Here is a 17,670-nt window from a genome sequence, read left to right as displayed (position 1 = left end):
ATCATGTATGATGAGGCATCACACTTATGCATATCAAAGTGAGTGGGCAAAAGAGTAGATTAGACACAGATAAAGAGGAAATCGATGACATGGATGATTGATAGATGTAAAAAGTCAGACTGTAGCACAGAAAATATGAAAGAGGAGTTTATGAACAGAATCTACAAGCACCTGAATCTTGGACTTCCTAGCCTCCAGCTCCAGAGCTGAAAGAAGTAAATATCTGTTGCTGAAAACACTCAGTCTATAGTATTTTATTATAGCAGCATAAGCTTGAAGAAAGAGCTCAAATCAATAACCTAACACCTCAAGGAACTAGAAAAGGAAGAACAAACTAAACAAAAATTAGCAGAAGGAAGGAAATAATAAAGACCAGATAGATAAACAAAATAGAGAATAGAAAAGTAATAGAAAAAAAATCAACAAGATCAAGATTTAGTTGTTTTAAAAGATCAACAAAATTACAAACCCTTAACTGGACTACCTAAGAAAAAAAGAAAGAAAACTAAGATAACTCAAATGAAAAATGAAAGAAGGGACATTACAACTGATGCCACAGAAACAAAAAGAATTATGAGAGAATACTACTAATATTTAAATACCAACATATTGAATAACTTAGAAGAAATGGATAAATTTGTAGAAACATACAACCTACCAAAACTGAACCACAAATAAATTTTACAAATCTGAACAGACCTATAGCTAGTAAGTAGATTGAAGCAGTAATCAAAAACCTCCCCAAAAGAAAAACCTGGTGTGTGATGTTCCCCTTCCTGTGTCCAAGTGACCTCATCATTCAGTTCCCACCTATGAGTGCGAACATGCGGTGTTTGGTTTTCTGTTCTTGGGATAGTTTGCTGAGAATGATGGTTTCCAGCTGCATCCATGTCCCTGCAAAGAACACGAACTCATCCTTTTTTATGGCTGCATAGTATTCCATGATACCGCATGTTCTCACTCATAGGTGGGAATTGAACAATGAGATCACTTGGACACAGGAAGGGGAACATCACACACCGGGTCCTATTGTGGGGAGTGGAGAGGGGGAAGGGATAGCATTAGGAGATATACCTAATGTAAATGATGAATTAATGGGTGCAGCACACCAACATGGCACATGTATACGTATGTAACAAACCTGCACGTTGTGCACATGTACCCTAGAACTTAGAACTTAAAGTATAATAAAAAAACGAAAAAGAAAAAGAAAAACCTAGCCCTGGAAAATTCTACCAAAGAATCAATACCAATCTTCCTCAATTCTTCCAAAGAATTAAAGAAAGGAAATGCTCTCAAACTCATATGAGGACAAAATTATCTCGATTCCACAACCAAAGCCACAAGAAAAGAAAACTAAAGACCAGTGTATCAGGTGAATATTGATGCAAAATTCCTAAAAAAACTTTAGTGAACAGAATTAAACAGCACATTAAAAGGATTATAGGCCAGGCGCGGTGTCTCACGCCTGTAATCCCAGTACTTTGGGAGGCCGAGGTGGGTGGATCATGAGGTCAGGAATTCAAGACCAGCCTGGCCAAGATGGTGAAACCCTGTCTCTATTAAAAATACAAAAATTAGCCGGGCGTGGTGACAGGTATCTGCAATCCCAGTTACTCAGGAGGCTGAGGCAGGAGAATCGGTTGAATCTGGGAGGCGGATGTTTCAGTGAGCCGAGATTGCACCACTGCACTCCAGCCTGGGTGACAGAGTGAGACTCCATGTGAAAGAAAAAAAAAAAAAAAAGGATTATACATCATGACCAAGTTGGATTTATACTTGGAATGCAAGGATAATTCAAAATACAAAAATAAGTCACACACCACATTAATATAATGGGAGACAGAAATCACATGATTCAGACAAAACATTCAACAAAATTCAACACCATTTCATGACTAAAAACACTCAGCAAACTAGGAATAAAAGGAAAATACTACCACATAATAAAGGCCTTACATGAAATGCCCACAACTAACATTATGTTTACTAGTGGCAGACAAAGATATTCCTCAAAGTACAGGAGAAAGTCAAGGATGCCCACTCTTGCCACTTCTGTTCAACACAGTACTGGGCCAGAGCAATTAAACAAGGAAAAGATATCTAAAAGGCATTCCAACTGGAAAGGAAGAAGTAAAATTATTTCTATGTACAGATTGTATGGTTTTATATGTAGAAAACCCTAAAATTCCACCAAAAAACCTGTAAGAACTAATACATGATTTCAGCGAAGTTAAAAATGCAACATTATCACACAAAAATCCATTGCAGTTCCATACATTAGCAATGACCAATATGGAAAGGAAATTAAGAAGAAAATTTCAGGCCAGGTGCGGCAGCTTATACTTATAATCCCAACATGTTGGGAGGCTGAAGCAGGCGGATCACTTGAGGCCAGGAGTTTGAGAGCAGCCTGGCTAACATAGTGAAATCCTGTCTCTACTACAAAAACAAACAAAGATAGAAATGAACACAAACAAACAAACAAAAAAAACAGTTTTATTTATAATAGCATGAAAAAGAACAAAATACCTTGAAACAAACTTAACCAAGGAGGCAAACAACTTGGATGCTAAAAGCTACAAAACAACAATGCTACAAGAAAACAAAAAGTATATAAATAAAAGCCAAGACATCTCCATGCATGTGGATTTGAAGACTTAATATTGTTAAAATGTCCATATTACCTGAAACAATTTACAAATTCAGTACAATCCCTGCTGCAGCATTATTCACAATGGCCAAGAGATCCAATCTAAATGTTCATTGGTGGATGAAAGGATAAAATATAGTATATACATACAATGGAAGACTAAGCAGCCTACAGAAAGAAGGAAATCATGTCACATGTTAGAGCATGGATCAATCTCAAGAACATTATTCTAAGTGAAATAAGCTAATCACAAAAGGACAAATACTTTCCTTCATATGAAGTATTTAAGGTAGTCAAAATCACAGAAACATCAAGTAGTGGTCGCCAGGGCTGGGAATGGGAGTAGGGGGAAAATTAGTATTTAATGTGCACAAAATTTCAGTTGTGAAAGATAAAATATTTCTAAAGATCTAAATTTCACAATGATGTGAATACACATAACATTACTAAATTGTACACTTTAAAATGTTTAAGATGGTTTTTAAAAAAGGAAAAGGCATAGGAATAAATTTCATGACCTAGGACTAGTTAATGGTTTCTTAAACATGACATCAAAACCACAAGTAACAAAAGAAAAAATAGATAAAATGGACTTCATCCAAAGTAAAAACATTTGTGCCTCAAAGAGTACCATCAAGAAAGTAAAGGACAACCCATAAAATGGGAGAATATTTCTGCAAATTATATCTTGTAAAGCATTTTTATCTGGAATATATAAAGAATTCTTACAACTCAATGACAAAACACAAACCAGTTAAAAATTACTAAGTGTTGAGTAGCATTGCTCCAAAGAAGATATACAAGTGGCAAATAGGTACATGAAAGAGGTTCAACATCATGGAAACACAAATGCAACTATGATGAGATGGAGCTTCAGAACCACTAGGATGACTTTATCAAAAAGAGAGCTGATAGTAAATGTTGGCCGGAATATGGAGAGACGCTGGGACCCTCACACAGCTAGTGGGTATATAAAATGGTTCATGTACACTGGAAACAGTCTGGCACCTTCTGAAATGATTAAACATAGAGGTTCCATATGGCCCATCAATTTCACTCTTAGGTATGTAGCCATGAGAAATGGAAACATACATCCCCAGAAAACTTGTACACAAATGTTCTGAGAAGTATAATTCACAATAGCCAAAAAGTGAAAACAACCCAAATGTTCTTAACTGATAAATGGATAAATTTTAGTATATCCATTAATGGAATATTATTCAGCAACAAACAGGTTTGATGTAATGATACATACTAAAAATGTGAATGACCTTGGAAATATTATTCTAAGTGAAAGAAGACAGATATGAAAGACACATATTGTATGTTCCATTCATAGGGCATCATGTGACACTGAAGTTAGAATCCAAGTGAGCTACAAAAGGGCAGCCACCAGGATCAAGTCCATCCTGGCAGCTGTCAGAAAGCACAGCATGCTCACTAACGGGGGCCGGCCCTACTCATGGTGTCAGATGGAGTTTCCCAGGAGGCCATGGCTTCTTCAGGGATCTGTCACCCAGTGGTGAACGGAGGGGTCTCTGGAGACAAACTGGCCTGGGGCAGCTCCAGCCGCACTGGTTCCCAGATAGTGACCTGGGTGTGTAAGCAGGGAGGCCAAGTTGACAGAGAGCCTCAGGACACCCCCAGCACCTGCTGTGAGCAAGCTGTATGGCTTCCCCAAGCGTGGATGTGATGACATCATGGGTATTTACAGATTCCCTTTCACTGCATCCCAGGCTCTCCTGGTTCATGTGTGATACACCGCACTTGGGGTAGAGGTGCACTGACAGTCGCAAAGGGCCAAGCCTTTCTTTCCCGTGGTTCTGATGCACGGTTTCCAGATACCAGTCAGGAAGGAAATTCTTGTCCTAGTCACATAGGGCTGCTAGGACAAAGTGCCATAGACTTGGGGGTGGTGGCGCATATTAAAAAAACAAATGTATTTGTCACAGTCTGGAGAATGGAGGTCCGAGGTTAGCGTCCCAGTGTGGTGAGATTCTGGTGAGGGCTCTCTTCCCGGCTTGCAGATGGCCGCCTTCTCACTGTGTCCTCTTGTCACGGGGAGAGAGAACTCTGGGGTCTCTGCTTCTCACCAAGGCCCTAATCCCATCATTAGGGCCCCACCCTCATGATCTCTTCTAACCCTGAATATATCCCAAACGTCACATCTCCAAATACCATCACGTTGGGGGTTAGGGCTTCAACACAGGAACTGTGTGGGGGGCGGGGGGGCGACGTGTGTTCAGTCTGCCAGAGCCCCCCAGTCAGCCCCACTGTGCCCGTTTAGGGGCAGATTGTAGGGCTCACGTGGGACACAGAGGTGGAGGAAGCACAAGTTCTGCCTCCTAAGAATGGCTCAGCCAAAACAAGGACAGGGACAGTGGGATAGACAACAGCCAGTGGGGTAACCAGCAGGAGCTCCAGGGTGTCACTTTCACCTTTAGGTGAGGAAGTTGGCTGGGCACCCACACACACCAGAGTATGGACCACGTTCCCTTCAAACAAGGCTCATTTAACATTCCTAACTCCTGCAAAGGGGCAGTGCTCCCACTGAGCAGAACAAGAGCCAGCCAGCTCTCTCCAATCCCAGGATTTTCCGGGGACACTGATAATGATGGGAGGTTCCAAGAAGCCTTGCTAACGCAGGCAGGCCTTGTGAGTGGGTGGTGGGAGGGATCAGGGCTTCCTCAGCATCTGCCAGTCCCTGGAGCAACTGAAGGGGCTCCCTACACCAGGGGGAAAAAGTGGGGCCAGCCCCTGTGGGTTCCCAGTGCCTGGCATCTCCCAGTTCCTCTGCCCACCCTCACAGATACCCTCCACGGAGCAGCACAGCCCCGAGGACAGAGGCAGCAGCCCTGAGAGCATTTTACAACACAACTACATTTATTCACATTTACACACGAGACACCCAAAGCACTGCTTCCCACCCCCCAGCCCCTTCCCCCCAGGCCCTCCCTTCCTGCCCTCCCGTTCAGCCACCCTCTCCCTCCTCTCCCCTCCCCCTCTGCCCCCCCCTTCAGCCACCCTCTCCCTCCTCTCCCCTCCCTCTCTGCCCTCCCCATTCAGCCACCCTCTCCCTCCCCTCCCCTCCCTCCCCTACCCTCCAAAGCTAAGGCCCAGCAAGATCAGCACTGGGGAGGAAGAAGCTTTTGACTTCTTTGGGGCATCGGATTGCCAGACCCCCACCCTTGGGGACTGGCACCAGAAAACCTGCCCGGAAGCCCCTGTTGGCTACAATGCCGCTTCTTCTTCTTCCTGGAGACCAAGGGGTCACCCTTTCTCTTTTGAGACTGTGAGGGACCACCCAGCCCCCAAGCCAGGGATTGCTCCCCAGAGACTCTGAGCCCAGGCCCTGGGTGGGGTGTCTTTTCAGCAGGCGATGGGCTTCTGAAGAGAGGACGCTTCTTGGACTTTGTGGCAGGAGAGGCTGCTAGGCTGAGGCCTCTTCTCGGAGCAGATGGGGACTGAAGAGCTCCCTGGGGTCCCCACTTTTCTGGGCTGAGAAGGCCCGAGGTAGGGACAGGGCTCTGGGGTAGCCACCAGGGCAGCAGCTTATGCTGGGAACCCAAGAAGAAGGCCAGGCTGGGGAGCTCCTCCTCCTCACTTGACCCCTGAGCCAGCCCGTGTGACTCCCTGACAGGAGATCCTCCAGGGAGATCCAAGGTGTCCTTGGTCCCCAGGCCAGGGCACGTGGGTCTGTGGTCCTGGGGAGGAGAGGTTGGCCGGGCAGCTCTCAGCCCAGGGGAATCCTGACATCCTAAAAGCACAGCAGAGTCTTTGGACCTGGCCATGCCAGTGCGGGCTCTGCCTCGTCCCTGAGGGTCTCGGGCAGCCGTCTGGGTTGGGCAGGTTTCCATGCCAACCCCTTGTTGGGGGTCGGGGACGTCTCTCTCTGCTCCTTGGCCAGCTGCATATTTAGAAGAACTTGAGTCCAACCGGGCCATGCCATGACTAGGGGCTGCCCTCGCATGCTCTTTCTCCTTCAAGGGTAGGAGGCGCTTCTCCACTAGCTGTGGAAGGAAAGGGGGCACTTACTGGCACTACCCTGGGTGTGAGCAGGGCCCAGGGTGGTGGAGACCAGGACACTTGGGCGGGAGGCAGGGAAGCCTGAGGCAGCTGGGCTTTATGTCAAAGAGAGAGGGTGTGGCTCTGCCGGGCATCCCGTTGTTGGGCCTCACTGCAGCTTGCATCCTGACTCCCCTCCCTGGCTCCTCTCCATCCTACTCCCTCTGAACCTGCATCTTCCCACCCCGGAGTGGCTCCCCAAGACGCCGAGCATCCCCAGCAGGGTGGGGTTAGACAATCAGGTGGGCCTTGTGTGCTGGGTCCCTCCTGCCCCTGGGGTACCTGGGCAAGGGTGAGTCCTTCCTCCTGCTCCAGCTCCTGGCTTAGGGCCAAGAAATCCATCTGTGGATCTGGGGAAAGCAATTCTTCCAGGAACTGGGGGTGAATGACGGCCTCCACCTGGAAACAGAAGGAAGAAGGCGTGAGCTTCCTGGGCAGGGAGTAACCCGGAGCCAAGGACACCCAGAAGAGATGCAGAAAGCTGCAAGCACCTCGTCCCCACCCTCGTGGGGCTGTCTCATATCATGGCGACCACCAGCTACAGACACAGACCGCAGACCTGGCAGCATACGCACACACAGACAGAGACACACAAACCACACACAGACACACAAACAGACCCACATACGGCACAGGAAAAGACACAGACACAGTTAGCATACACACTCCACACTCACACCCACACAGACACACAAAGACACACGGTAACAAATCACAGACACAAACACACAGCAACACACAGACACACACAGTCACGTCCACAGACACTCAAATCCATGGAAATACACGCACTGCTGAGTAACTAAGGAACAGAGCTTAATTCTAAGGACCTGGGAGTGCTACCCCCTGGAATCCTGCAGACCCCAGCACTCCAGGCCAGCCCACCTTGGTGACAAAGTCTTTCTGGGAACACAGCTTGTCAATGTAGCTCAGGAGGCCCGGGTCTGGGGGTGTCCAGTCCTCTTCCTGTGGCTGCTTCACTTCGCCCTCTTCCCGTTGGTTCTCGGGCTCCCCTGTGGCCCCGAGGGGAGGCCCCAGCAGCTCCTCCATGATGTCCACATACTCCTGCACCACTTCTGGAGGAATCTCCTCGGGGACCTTGGTCTCCGCTGGCCTCTGGGGCCTGGGTGGTGGCAGGCGGGCCTTGGTCTCTGCTCGCCGGTGGGGCCTGCGTGGTGGCAGGCGGGCCTTGGTCTCCGCTGGCCTCTGGGGCCTGGGTGGTGGCAGGCAGGCAGTCGGGGCCTTAGGGCCGGCCTTGCTGGGAAGGTACACTGAGGCAGAGAGGGAGGAGGATGGGTGTGGTGAGGGCCACTCCTCCTGCCTGCACCACACAGGGGAGGGCAGGGCTTGGGGATGTGAAGTAGGTCCCAGGTGGGTCAGGACCACCTGAACCACAGCACCCCCGGAGGAGGCAGGAGGGGCACATGTGAGACAGCATCGCTTGGGAGGAAGTTCGGAGCCACCAATATGCTGTGTACTCTCCTCGCTCATCCCTGCTTCCTGGGCAGAGCATGTGTGGAGTTTTGGATGGGCGAGGGGAGAGAGTAGCTAGGAAACTTGACCAGGTCAATACCCAACATATGCTCCTGGAAGTTGTCCTATTGGAGGGAGAAGATCTCCCTCTTGAAGGGAAGCATGTGGTGTGGGCACGGTGGCCTCCCTTGGCCCCTTTGGCCTTTGCCATGGCTCCTGTGGGAATGTGGGAAGCCATACCTGGCTGCTTGTCCGCCTCAGGGGCTGGAAGTCCTTGAGGTTCAAGCCTCGGTGGGGCTGGAGGAGGCAGGCACTGGGGCCCCTTCATCAGTTGCGATTTCTGAATCTGCATCTCCTCCTCAGCCTCAAACTCCAGGAACCTGGGGGTGAAGGAGGCCCAGGCTGTGCTGAGAGGGTCCAGACCCCCTTTCCCCAGGACCAGGCAGCGGCCGAGGGCAGGGATGGGAGGAAGTGCCTCCGGTGGACTGTCCAGGCCTTCACTAGGTGCCATCCCCCAGTCCCAGGAGGGAGCTGCTCCCAGAGTTCTGGGCTCACCCTCCCTCACCCGGCCCCTGCAGAGCCCATGGCATCAACGGGGCTTCCTGAGTCAAGTCAGGGCCACGATGTCCAGGAGGGTCCCAGGGGATCCCTCCTCCAGGTTTCAGCTGGCCAGGGGTGGGGTTGATGGCAGAAGGCGTCAGGGATGATGCCCAGATGCAGGAGTCCTGAGGTTGGGACTGGGGGCCCCTCAAAGATAAGCCAGGGCCACAAGGCCTGGGAGACCAATGACTAGGAAGAAGCACAAGCTGAGCCCAGAGGACAGGGCCCCTTTCCCTTGAGGCTGCTGTCTGTCTGTCTTCACGGACAGGACTGCCCAGGAGCAAAGGCGGTCAGGCCAGAGATGGGGCTCACGGTGTCCTGGGCATAGGTCTCCCCGACCCAACTCCCTGGTCGGGCTGGGATGGGAGAAAACCGACTTCTGGCCACTGCTGTGAGGAGCCTGCACCCCACTCTTGTCTATAGTCACTAGCACCCCTTCTCCCCATCCCCACAGCTGGAGGTGACCCACTTTGGGCTGCGATGCTGGCTGCTCCCGCTATGACCTCCAGTGTCAAGGCAGGGGTAGGCCCCAGGCCAGGCAGGGCTGCTTCCCAATAGGGCAGCACTGAGACCCCAGAGCACTCTAGGTGGTAGGAGCAGCTTCCTGAGGGAGCCAGGGGCCCAGAGCGTCTTGTGTTTGTCCACATCCTCCTCATGCTCCACGCTGAGAAGCCACCATGGCCACCGGGCCTCTGTCATTCACTCTCACCCTGCCATGCGGGCCCTGCCCCCAGGACCCCAGACTCACTTTTCTGCCATCTCGTAGAAGATCATCCGGTCAAAGTTGCTTGTGTGCTGCCATTCCCGCACGGCCCGCCACAGTCCCTCCTCCAGGCTCATGGTGGGCTTCCGCCGGGCCAGGGATCGGAGAACTGGGCTGTAAACCAGTGCAGTCAGTCCCAGTCTATAAGCCCACCATTCATCCCAAGCCCACCTGGTCCCAACACCTGGTCCCTGTCCTCCCCACACCTGTCCTGCCATGTCCCTGTCCTGTTCTCCCCCAGGTGGGCTCCTCAGGCCCCAGGACACGACTGCAAGATCAAACATCAACACAAGCTACCAAGTGGCCTCTCCGACTGCCCCTCGTGTCCTCAGTGTTGAGAAGTGAACTTAGTACTATGGGTGGAACACGTGTGCCCCCAACATTTCTGTGCTGAAGCCCTCAGGGCCAGTGTGTCAGTATTTGGAGGCAATCAGGGTCAGAGCAGGTCATGAGCGTGGGTCCCAGTCATGGAATCGGAGCCCTGATAAGGCCAGGAGGAGACACCAGGGCTCTTCCTCTCAGCCACAAGGGGACACAGCCAGAGGCAGCTCTCTCCAACCAGGAAGAGGGCCCTGACCAGACACCCAATCTGCTGTCACCTTGATCTGGGACTTCTGGCCTCTGGAACTGGGAGACATGAATGTGTCTTGATAAAGCACCCAGTCTATGGGATTTGTTACGGCAGAGCCTGAGCTGACTGAGACAGCGTGCACACAGAATGACCTGGGAGCGAGGGTTAAAGTGCAGGTTTCAGGGCCCCAGGACTGAGTATTTAACCAGCTTCCTGGGAACTCTGGAGTAAGGCAGCCCCTGGGGACGCAGCCTCAGGGTCCCGGAGCATGAGGAGCAGGAGCACACGTCCAGAACCAAAGCAGAGCAGTGTCCAAGCCCACTGCAAGCAGCCAGGTACAGCTTCCCACATTCCCACAGGAGACATGGCAAAAAGGCCTGTGAGCCTGGGGCAGCTCCACTCCAAGAATCAGGGTCCCCAGTGCACCGGGACTCCGCTCCAAGGGGGAATGCCACCAGCTTCCCCATGCGGGGGCAGTGAGATTGTTGGGGATGAAGATGGGGTCACCTTTCACCTACACCCCAGGCAGGGAACTTCCCTGGGGGAACGGCCAGTGTGTTGCAAGGTGGATGTGCTCAAGCTCCCGTTTGCTCATCAGCGGGAAACACAGGGTCACAGAGGCACCGCAGTGTGGAGAGAGGTAGGGACTGGGAATGAAACCACAAACTCTTCCAGGTGCTGAAGTTGCTGCCTCACAGTCACCACAGTCCACGGCCCTGGGTTGCTGGACTCGTGGTGCACTCACAGCTATCACTGGAGCCTGTGGCTTTGGGGAGTTCTCTCCTAGATGGCCTAGTCCTGATAATGATAGTAATGGGGACAGTAATCATAATTGCTATCATGTAATGTGTCATAGCATGTTCCAGGCACTGTGCTATGCATGTCATATGTGAGCTCAAGTCATCTCTTCACCATCCCCTGAATGAAGCATCATTGTCCCTTTTTCTGGGAGGGATTGAGGGTGAAGATGCAAATACCTGCCCAGCATCGACCCCAGTGTGGGGCCCAAGACCATCCCCCTGTGAAGGCTCCACCACCGCTGTGCTAATTGGACCTCGGCAGAACTGCGGGCATGTACCAGGTTCCATCTGGGCCCTGCAGCTCCTCCTCCCAGCCTGATGTGATGTGCTCCTGGTCATCAAAACTGGGTTCAAGGGGAGGCACTGGGGTGTGTACTCAAAGACCTAAACCCAAACCGTAGCTCATGTCACACCAGAAACCCTCTCTGACCTGGGTCTTCTGTAAACATTGTTGTGAAAATTATTGAAAGTAAGGATTGACTGGACTCATGGGACAGTGAAGGGCAGTTGAGATGAGGCCCCTGACAGTCTGTCCTGAGCCGCAGCCAGGTTAATGTTGTTGAAAATGTACCTTCCCATAGCGCAACCCGTCACCCTCACAACCACCCTGCAAGCTCCCCTGAACAGCGGACGAACAAGCTCTCCTGTCCATCCAGCAGCCTCTTTACGTGTGAGCTGCAGGACAGCTCCGGAGCCCCGAGGGCACTCACATGAGGAAGCAGGAAAGTGCTTCGGTGTCAGGACTCTGGGGAAGGTGCCTCCGGGCCAGGGGCTTGTAGTGCTGCCAGAGTCGGAAGTTCTCGTAGACACTCTTGGGGTTACAGGAGTTGTCCGGCGGGGACTTAGCCTGGGAGGAAGCCAGGCTGCCCTCTCCATGAGCCCCTTGTGGGCATGGCCCAGCATTCGCTGGAGACACGATGGGGGGCATCTGGGCAGCTGGTGGTGGTGGTGGTGGAAGAGGAAGGCCCTGGGACCAGCCTCCCTCACAGGCCTGGGTGCCCCCAACCACCTGGGCAGCCATAACAGGCACCACAGGAGTAGCTGCCAGTAGTAGGGGAGGTGGACACACGACACCTCCGCAGAGGGTGCCTGGAGCCTGCCAGACGAGGGGGGCCTGAGTTAGGACCAAGGTCTGCGCCTGAGGGGCCTTCACAGGCCCCACCTCTGTCCTCATCTGGACAAAGCCGTTGGAAGCCGCGGCCCCACTTGGGCAATGACCATCCTGTCCTGCCACCAGAGATGTGCTGGGGAAGGCAGACAGCACCAGTGGGCCGCCTGTAGGAACCCCTGCAGTCATGAGGGGTGGCCCCTGTGCCGGGCCGGGAGCAGGTGTGGCGAAGGGCAGAGCCGTGAACACAGACAGGGAGGTGCCAGGGTTCATGGTCACGCCCGGTCCCAGCACTGGGTATGCTGTGGAGAAAAAGGAAAGAGGTGAATGAGCTGGGGTCTCCAGGTCCACACTAGTCACTGGGGAATCAGAGGGGAGTCCCAACAGCTGAGGGCATGTGACAGGGAAACTCTGCAGCTTGTAAGTGTTCCTGAGTGTGCATCACATGCTCTATTCCTCCACGGGAGAGTCGCTCCACTAGAGAACCTGGCCCCGGTCACCAAGACTCCCTGACCCCTGTTCCCCAAGAAGCACCAGCTAAGCCTTCGCTGCCCGAGGGTCTCCCTGGGGTGTCCCTGGCAGACCCTGTCAGCCTCACAGGCATCTCCCAAGCCATGGGTCAGGGATGAGTCTCTCAGCAGCTTGGTGGTCCTCAGCGTGCTCAGCAACAGGTGAGGGGCCTACCCCAGGGCAGTGCTTGGCACTCAGAAGGCCGAGAGGAAGTCAGGAGCTTCCGAATATTATGGCCCCATCTCCTCTTCAATCTTCCTTTTCCTGAAGCTCTTGTAAACCCCTGTCTTTCCTAGCTCAAACACAACAAAAGAAAACCACTGGATGGAAATCTTTCCCAAGCCAGTGCCCTACAAACCCTGAAGATAATCCATAACTCGTCATGCCCAGCATACAAGTGATTGTCCTGGCACCACCAACAGCAAGTGCTAAATAGGGGTGAGATTCGGGCCACCCTTTCCTCAGTACTTGATGGTCCCAGCTGCCACTCAGGAAGCTCTGTTCCCAGGGAGCAGGTGTGAGAAGCAGTGGTGGAGTCCCCTGAGATAGTGTCACTGCACAGCCAGCAACAGCTGCACACGATTAGAACACAGCCAGCAAATGGTGAGCAGCAGGGCTATCAGGGGAGGTGTCTAGGGATTTTCACAGCTGCTGCTCAGGTTACAATAGGTAGTGGGATAAGGAGCCCATCTCTGGTCCTTCTCCTTTGAGCTCCCAATAACTGAACATAGTGGCCAACCAAGAACAAGAGGTTCTTGGGCCACGGGCCAGGGAAGGCAAAGTTGTCTGGAACTCATCTCTATTCACTAGCACCTCATGCAGTCTCTAGTCAAGGGGAATAAGGGATACAGCACATGTACCTCATCATTCAGGACGCACATCCTAACTTGAATAATAATATTAAGAGAACCATCTTCCTATTTGTGCGCTACTCTCCTTCCTCTGCTCAAGGAGTAGAGGAAGGAGTAGAAACCAGCCTTTCCAGACCCTTCCACTGAGAACCAGCAAGAATCCACACCTGTCCCCCATTCATGAGGCTGTATAAATGGAATAGGAGCAAATTCCTCATCTCCACAGTAACACAAAGTGCAGAGGACAGGCCATGAGCTAGCAGACAAGAGGAAGTGGGTCTGAAGACCTGAGCTTCCACAAAAGGGCAAGCAATTCAGAACAACTCAGGAAGCCCAGGCCCTGTGTTGCCTGAACTTCCCCATCTGCCCCCACCCCTGTTAAATCAAAGCCAACAGCTACCTGAACTGACAGAGAAGCCAGCTCTGGGAGGGAGCTGAGAGGCTCCGGGCTGTGGCAGTTACAGTAGCCCCCAGGCTCGCTCACCCAGAGGTTGTCACTACAAGGTCTGTCACAGTCAACCCACCCAACAGTTTTCCAGCTGAGACCACTTCTCCCCACTCCTCCCTAAGATCTAGAAAACTCCAGTCTAAATCCCTCTGAACACTATGGAAGGGCACCTTCCAGGTGCCTGAAGACACGGCACAGGACTCAGGCTTGCCTGTCATCCTCCCAGGGCCACCAGCACAACACGATCCCACCACTCCCTACAAACACACAATGACATGACCTGTCTCCCTCTAGAAAGGATCAATCCATCCACTCCAACCTTTCCCCTACACGATGTATTCCCCCAAGCATCTTGGTCCACCTCTAAGGATTCGTCCTCCCTAACCACAGACTCAGGGTGCCATGACCATCCCCAGGTGTGATGTCCTTGGGGACATCCAGTGCTCCCTCCCTCAACATCAGCCCTATCAACTGTCCCCAGGGGCAGTGTCAAATTTGAGTTCCCAAGGAGTTGAGGCATGGCAGACTCGGATAATGCCCCCATCCCTACAGGCTCACCTCCATTTGAAGCCATCCCCTCAGGCTGGGCACTGACCACCGCTGTCTGGCAGTTTCCGCAATGAGAAAAGTCAAGGGTAGGACCAAGAGAGTGACCTGGCTCAGCAGATGCTCCTGAGTCCAAGTGGAGCAGGGAAAATTTGAATGTAAATAGGTTTGGAACATAGGCCCCCAGACATTCTGCAGAGGGGGAGGGGCAGTGGGCAGCTGGTAGGGGTGGGGGACATTCTGTGAACGGCTTCAGCCATTAGGCAAGAACCTGAGTTTCCCTTCCAACTGGACGGCAGCAACACAGATGGTGTGCATCTCTTTAGGCAACTTTCAAATTGTCCTGACTCACAGCAAAAGCTAATACCTGATTTCCCCTTTACTTCCATTCTTTATCAACAGACCTCCTTTTGTGCCAATCAACCCATGCTCCTTCCCACTTTGGCGCTTTCCCACTCGTGATGAATTTCAACAGGGGATGCACTTCCCGAACACAATTCAGAACACGTTTTCGGTCTGAAAACACAGGGGTTCTTAGGAAGGCAAGGGGACTGGGTGTTTGAAATCAGAATGGTCTCAGCTGATCCAGGCTATTAGGTGGTTGTGTGCTCATCATTGTTTCAGAAGCAATCCTTGTGCCCCCAGGTCATGTATGTTGCTGGAATCTCTGTCCACACCAGCAGGCCAGCCTTACTTCCCATCCCCTTTGCTGGAAAGCCTCAATCCAGGAAAGAGTGGCTATGCAACCTATAGCACCAAGACCAGAAATCCTTTCATTTTGTTTCCCAGCATACTGTGGGAAACAGCCTGTCTTTAAAAAAACTTCATTCTCATTTTCACACTGAGAATCGCTGTCCGTTTATCAGCGTCAAAATGACAGGAAAAAAACACTCATGTTCTGTGTTGTGAACAAGGGGAGTGTTAGGAAACCGGTCAAAGGAGATGAGGAGTGAGTACTCAGAGCACAGCAACAAAATCTTCCGAGACACACACGTCACTCCCTGCTGGCCGGATAATTTTGCACTGATGGGAGGGTGTTGGGGAAAGGAAGAGGCCTGCAGCCAGACCGGTGCACATTGCTAACATTCACTGAAACACACCCTGTTGGCACTTACGAAGTGTTTACCCCTTTTGAAGACATTTGGACTCAAGAAGGCAGAGTTGCAGGAAAATGTAACAGGGACCACACTGCAGGGACAGGCGGTGGATTGCAAGTCTCAAGCCCAGGGTTCTCCCCTCCTTGCCCCAGTTGTGTGAGGTCGTTCCTAACTCCTGTCCAATATGCTCATGAATTGTTGGTTTTGTCCCAACTCCCAACTTGGTCCAGCAAGCATTTCTATGAAATGCCTCCACAGTGGCCACTGGGAGGGGAGTGACCTCCACACAGTGACTGCCTGTCTGGGTGCTCCCAGGCCTTTTGTCCTCTGAGACAGAACTGTCTTCTTACATGCAGCCCTCTTCCGCTGTGCAACTCTATCTCGATCTTAGCTGAGAAGATCAACGGAGAGCAATTCAAGCAAAATCATGGTAAACTTGACAAAACAAAACAAAACAAACCGTAAATGCTTTGGAGATCTTTCTGAGGACTAGACCTTTTATCACGGGGCAAACTTAAATGATTTTCAATCAATAACTTCATCTAAGAGGGATGTTGAGGCAAAAATATCATTCTCAGAATTCTTGGTTGCTTCCTCCCTTGTCAAGTCAGTCAGCGGATGCTTTCTCAAGATTCTCACACATGGCTTTGATACGGGATTTGAATGAGTCTTTTTCTGACCAGTATACAAAAAATATACTGTGGAACAGAGTCTTGTCTCAATTCTGCAATCACTTCTGTACATGTCTGAAGTCCTAGACCCCAGGAGGAGAGACATCAAATTAGCCAAAGGTAATTTGTGAAGACTGACCATGGGAGGTGGTGGCTAGAAGTCCTCTGGCCGCTGCTCTCTGAGCATGCCCATAGAAAGTCCTGGGCCACACTGACTGCTGAGAAAGAACATCTCAGGGCTTGGATCCCCTGTTCAGAGGACACATGCTCTTCCACCCCATCAGGGAACAGTAGAGGAATGGCGGCTCCATGCTGTGTCCTGCCCAGCTCGCAGTCTCTGCACTTGAGGCCCTGGGCCGGCGTAGACGTGAAGGCTCTTCAGTGTTATCACATGGAGACAGATGAGAGGAATCCTGCAAATGAGCAGAAAGGATGTGACGATTAAAGTTTCTTCTGAAGTTATTACAAGCTCAAGTCACTGAGTTGCTTCTCTACTAGTTTTTTATTGCCAACTGGAATTCTGCACTGTGTTGCAGAGTCGGGGGTGGGGGAGTGTGGAATTGTTCCCTTACTATCTGCTGCTCTGTCAACTGAAATTGATCAAAGCTATAACAAAAACATTTCTAGAAATCATTTGAATGCGGCTGGAAAAACTCTGGGAATGGAGTCAGAAGAAGGTATATTTTGGAGTGTGTTTTCAGGTCTAAAATTCTTTGCCAGAAATGTTCTTTAATGGAATCTCCAGACTGAGTAGGAAAACAGGGCATACTATTTTTTGCAAGGAATGAGCAGGAATGAAATAAATGCAGTCCAAAGGGAATGCAAAACATGCAAGTTGAGGATACTTTGCTTTAGGATAAACCCTCCAAAGGGAAACCTTTCAGCAAGAGTGTTACCTAAGTGCATGCAATGCAGGTTTGTATTACTGAAAACTGGGAGTGGCCGTTGCGGACGCACTGGTTTCTCAGAGGCACGGTCATGGAGGTTCAAACGAGAAGGCCTTGTCTGGCCCCAGGAAGCACCCAGGTGCCTCGTCCCTCCATTTCCCCATCTCCAGCGGGGCGCTCCCAGGGCGGGCTCCAGGCCTGCCCCGTGCGCCTGCGCACGAGCCTTGAGGCAGGCGGGGTTCCAGCGCCCCGAGGCCGCCCTCAACCGCTCCCAGAGTCTGTTGCTGGCGGTTCATGGCGGGGAGACGCGCAGCGCGAGAGCAAAGGGCGGTTACCCAACGGCCTTCGCTCTCATGGCGTCCTTCTTGGTGTTACCTAAAAATAAAGCCAAGTGTGATTAGAAGGTAATCGCCTCCTGGTCATGCTCCCACTGGTCACCAGTGTCGGCGGGGCAACCCCACATTGTGGCCAGAGCAGGCCTGTGGCGGCGCTCAAGGCGGGCGCCTTCATAGCTTTCCTGGGGGCGCCCTGCGGGACGCCCAGGCCTTGCTCCTTTCCCTTGCTAGCCTGGCCCTGAAGTGAGGGAGGAGGGTTTAACAATGCAGTGGGAACCCCAAAGTGGGTCTC

The 17,670-nt window shown here is 51.4% G+C and overlaps 1 protein-coding gene across 1 annotated transcript; it reads right to left on the bottom strand.

Annotated features, from left to right (window-relative positions):
- Positions 1–5,340: 5,340 nt before the first annotated feature.
- On the bottom strand, positions 5,341–14,797 carry LOC112631322 (NUT family member 2D-like). The gene is made up of 8 exons (XM_025396264.1): positions 14,401–14,797; positions 11,636–12,335; positions 9,540–9,668; positions 8,432–8,571; positions 7,907–7,989; positions 7,604–7,861; positions 7,001–7,117; positions 5,341–5,379 (listed from the first exon to the last, which is right to left on the bottom strand). Exons 1-8 carry the CDS (start codon positions 14,414–14,416, stop codon positions 5,341–5,343), a joined length of 1,482 nt encoding a protein of 493 aa, XP_025252049.1. The 5' UTR covers positions 14,417–14,797.
- Positions 14,798–17,670: the final 2,873 nt, after the last annotated feature.

This window comes from Theropithecus gelada, chromosome 9 (assembly GCF_003255815.1).
Source record: "Theropithecus gelada isolate Dixy chromosome 9, Tgel_1.0, whole genome shotgun sequence".
Taxonomy (NCBI): Eukaryota; Metazoa; Chordata; class Mammalia; order Primates; family Cercopithecidae; genus Theropithecus; species Theropithecus gelada.
Note: the sequence above shows the minus strand (reverse complement) of the source record. Positions and strands in the feature narration are given on the sequence as shown.

Bases quoted from the DNA above. Each gene is read 5' to 3' on its own strand.
- LOC112631322 (XM_025396264.1), bottom strand. The intron at 8,572-9,539 runs GTGAGTCTGGGG...CTTCACCCCCAG, and splicing joins TTCTACGAGATGGCAGAAAA to GTTCCTGGAGTTTGAGGCTG. The intron at 7,862-7,906 runs GCCCGCCTGCCA...GCAGAGACCAAG, and splicing joins AGAGGCCAGCGGAGACCAAG to GCCCGCCTGCCACCACCCAG.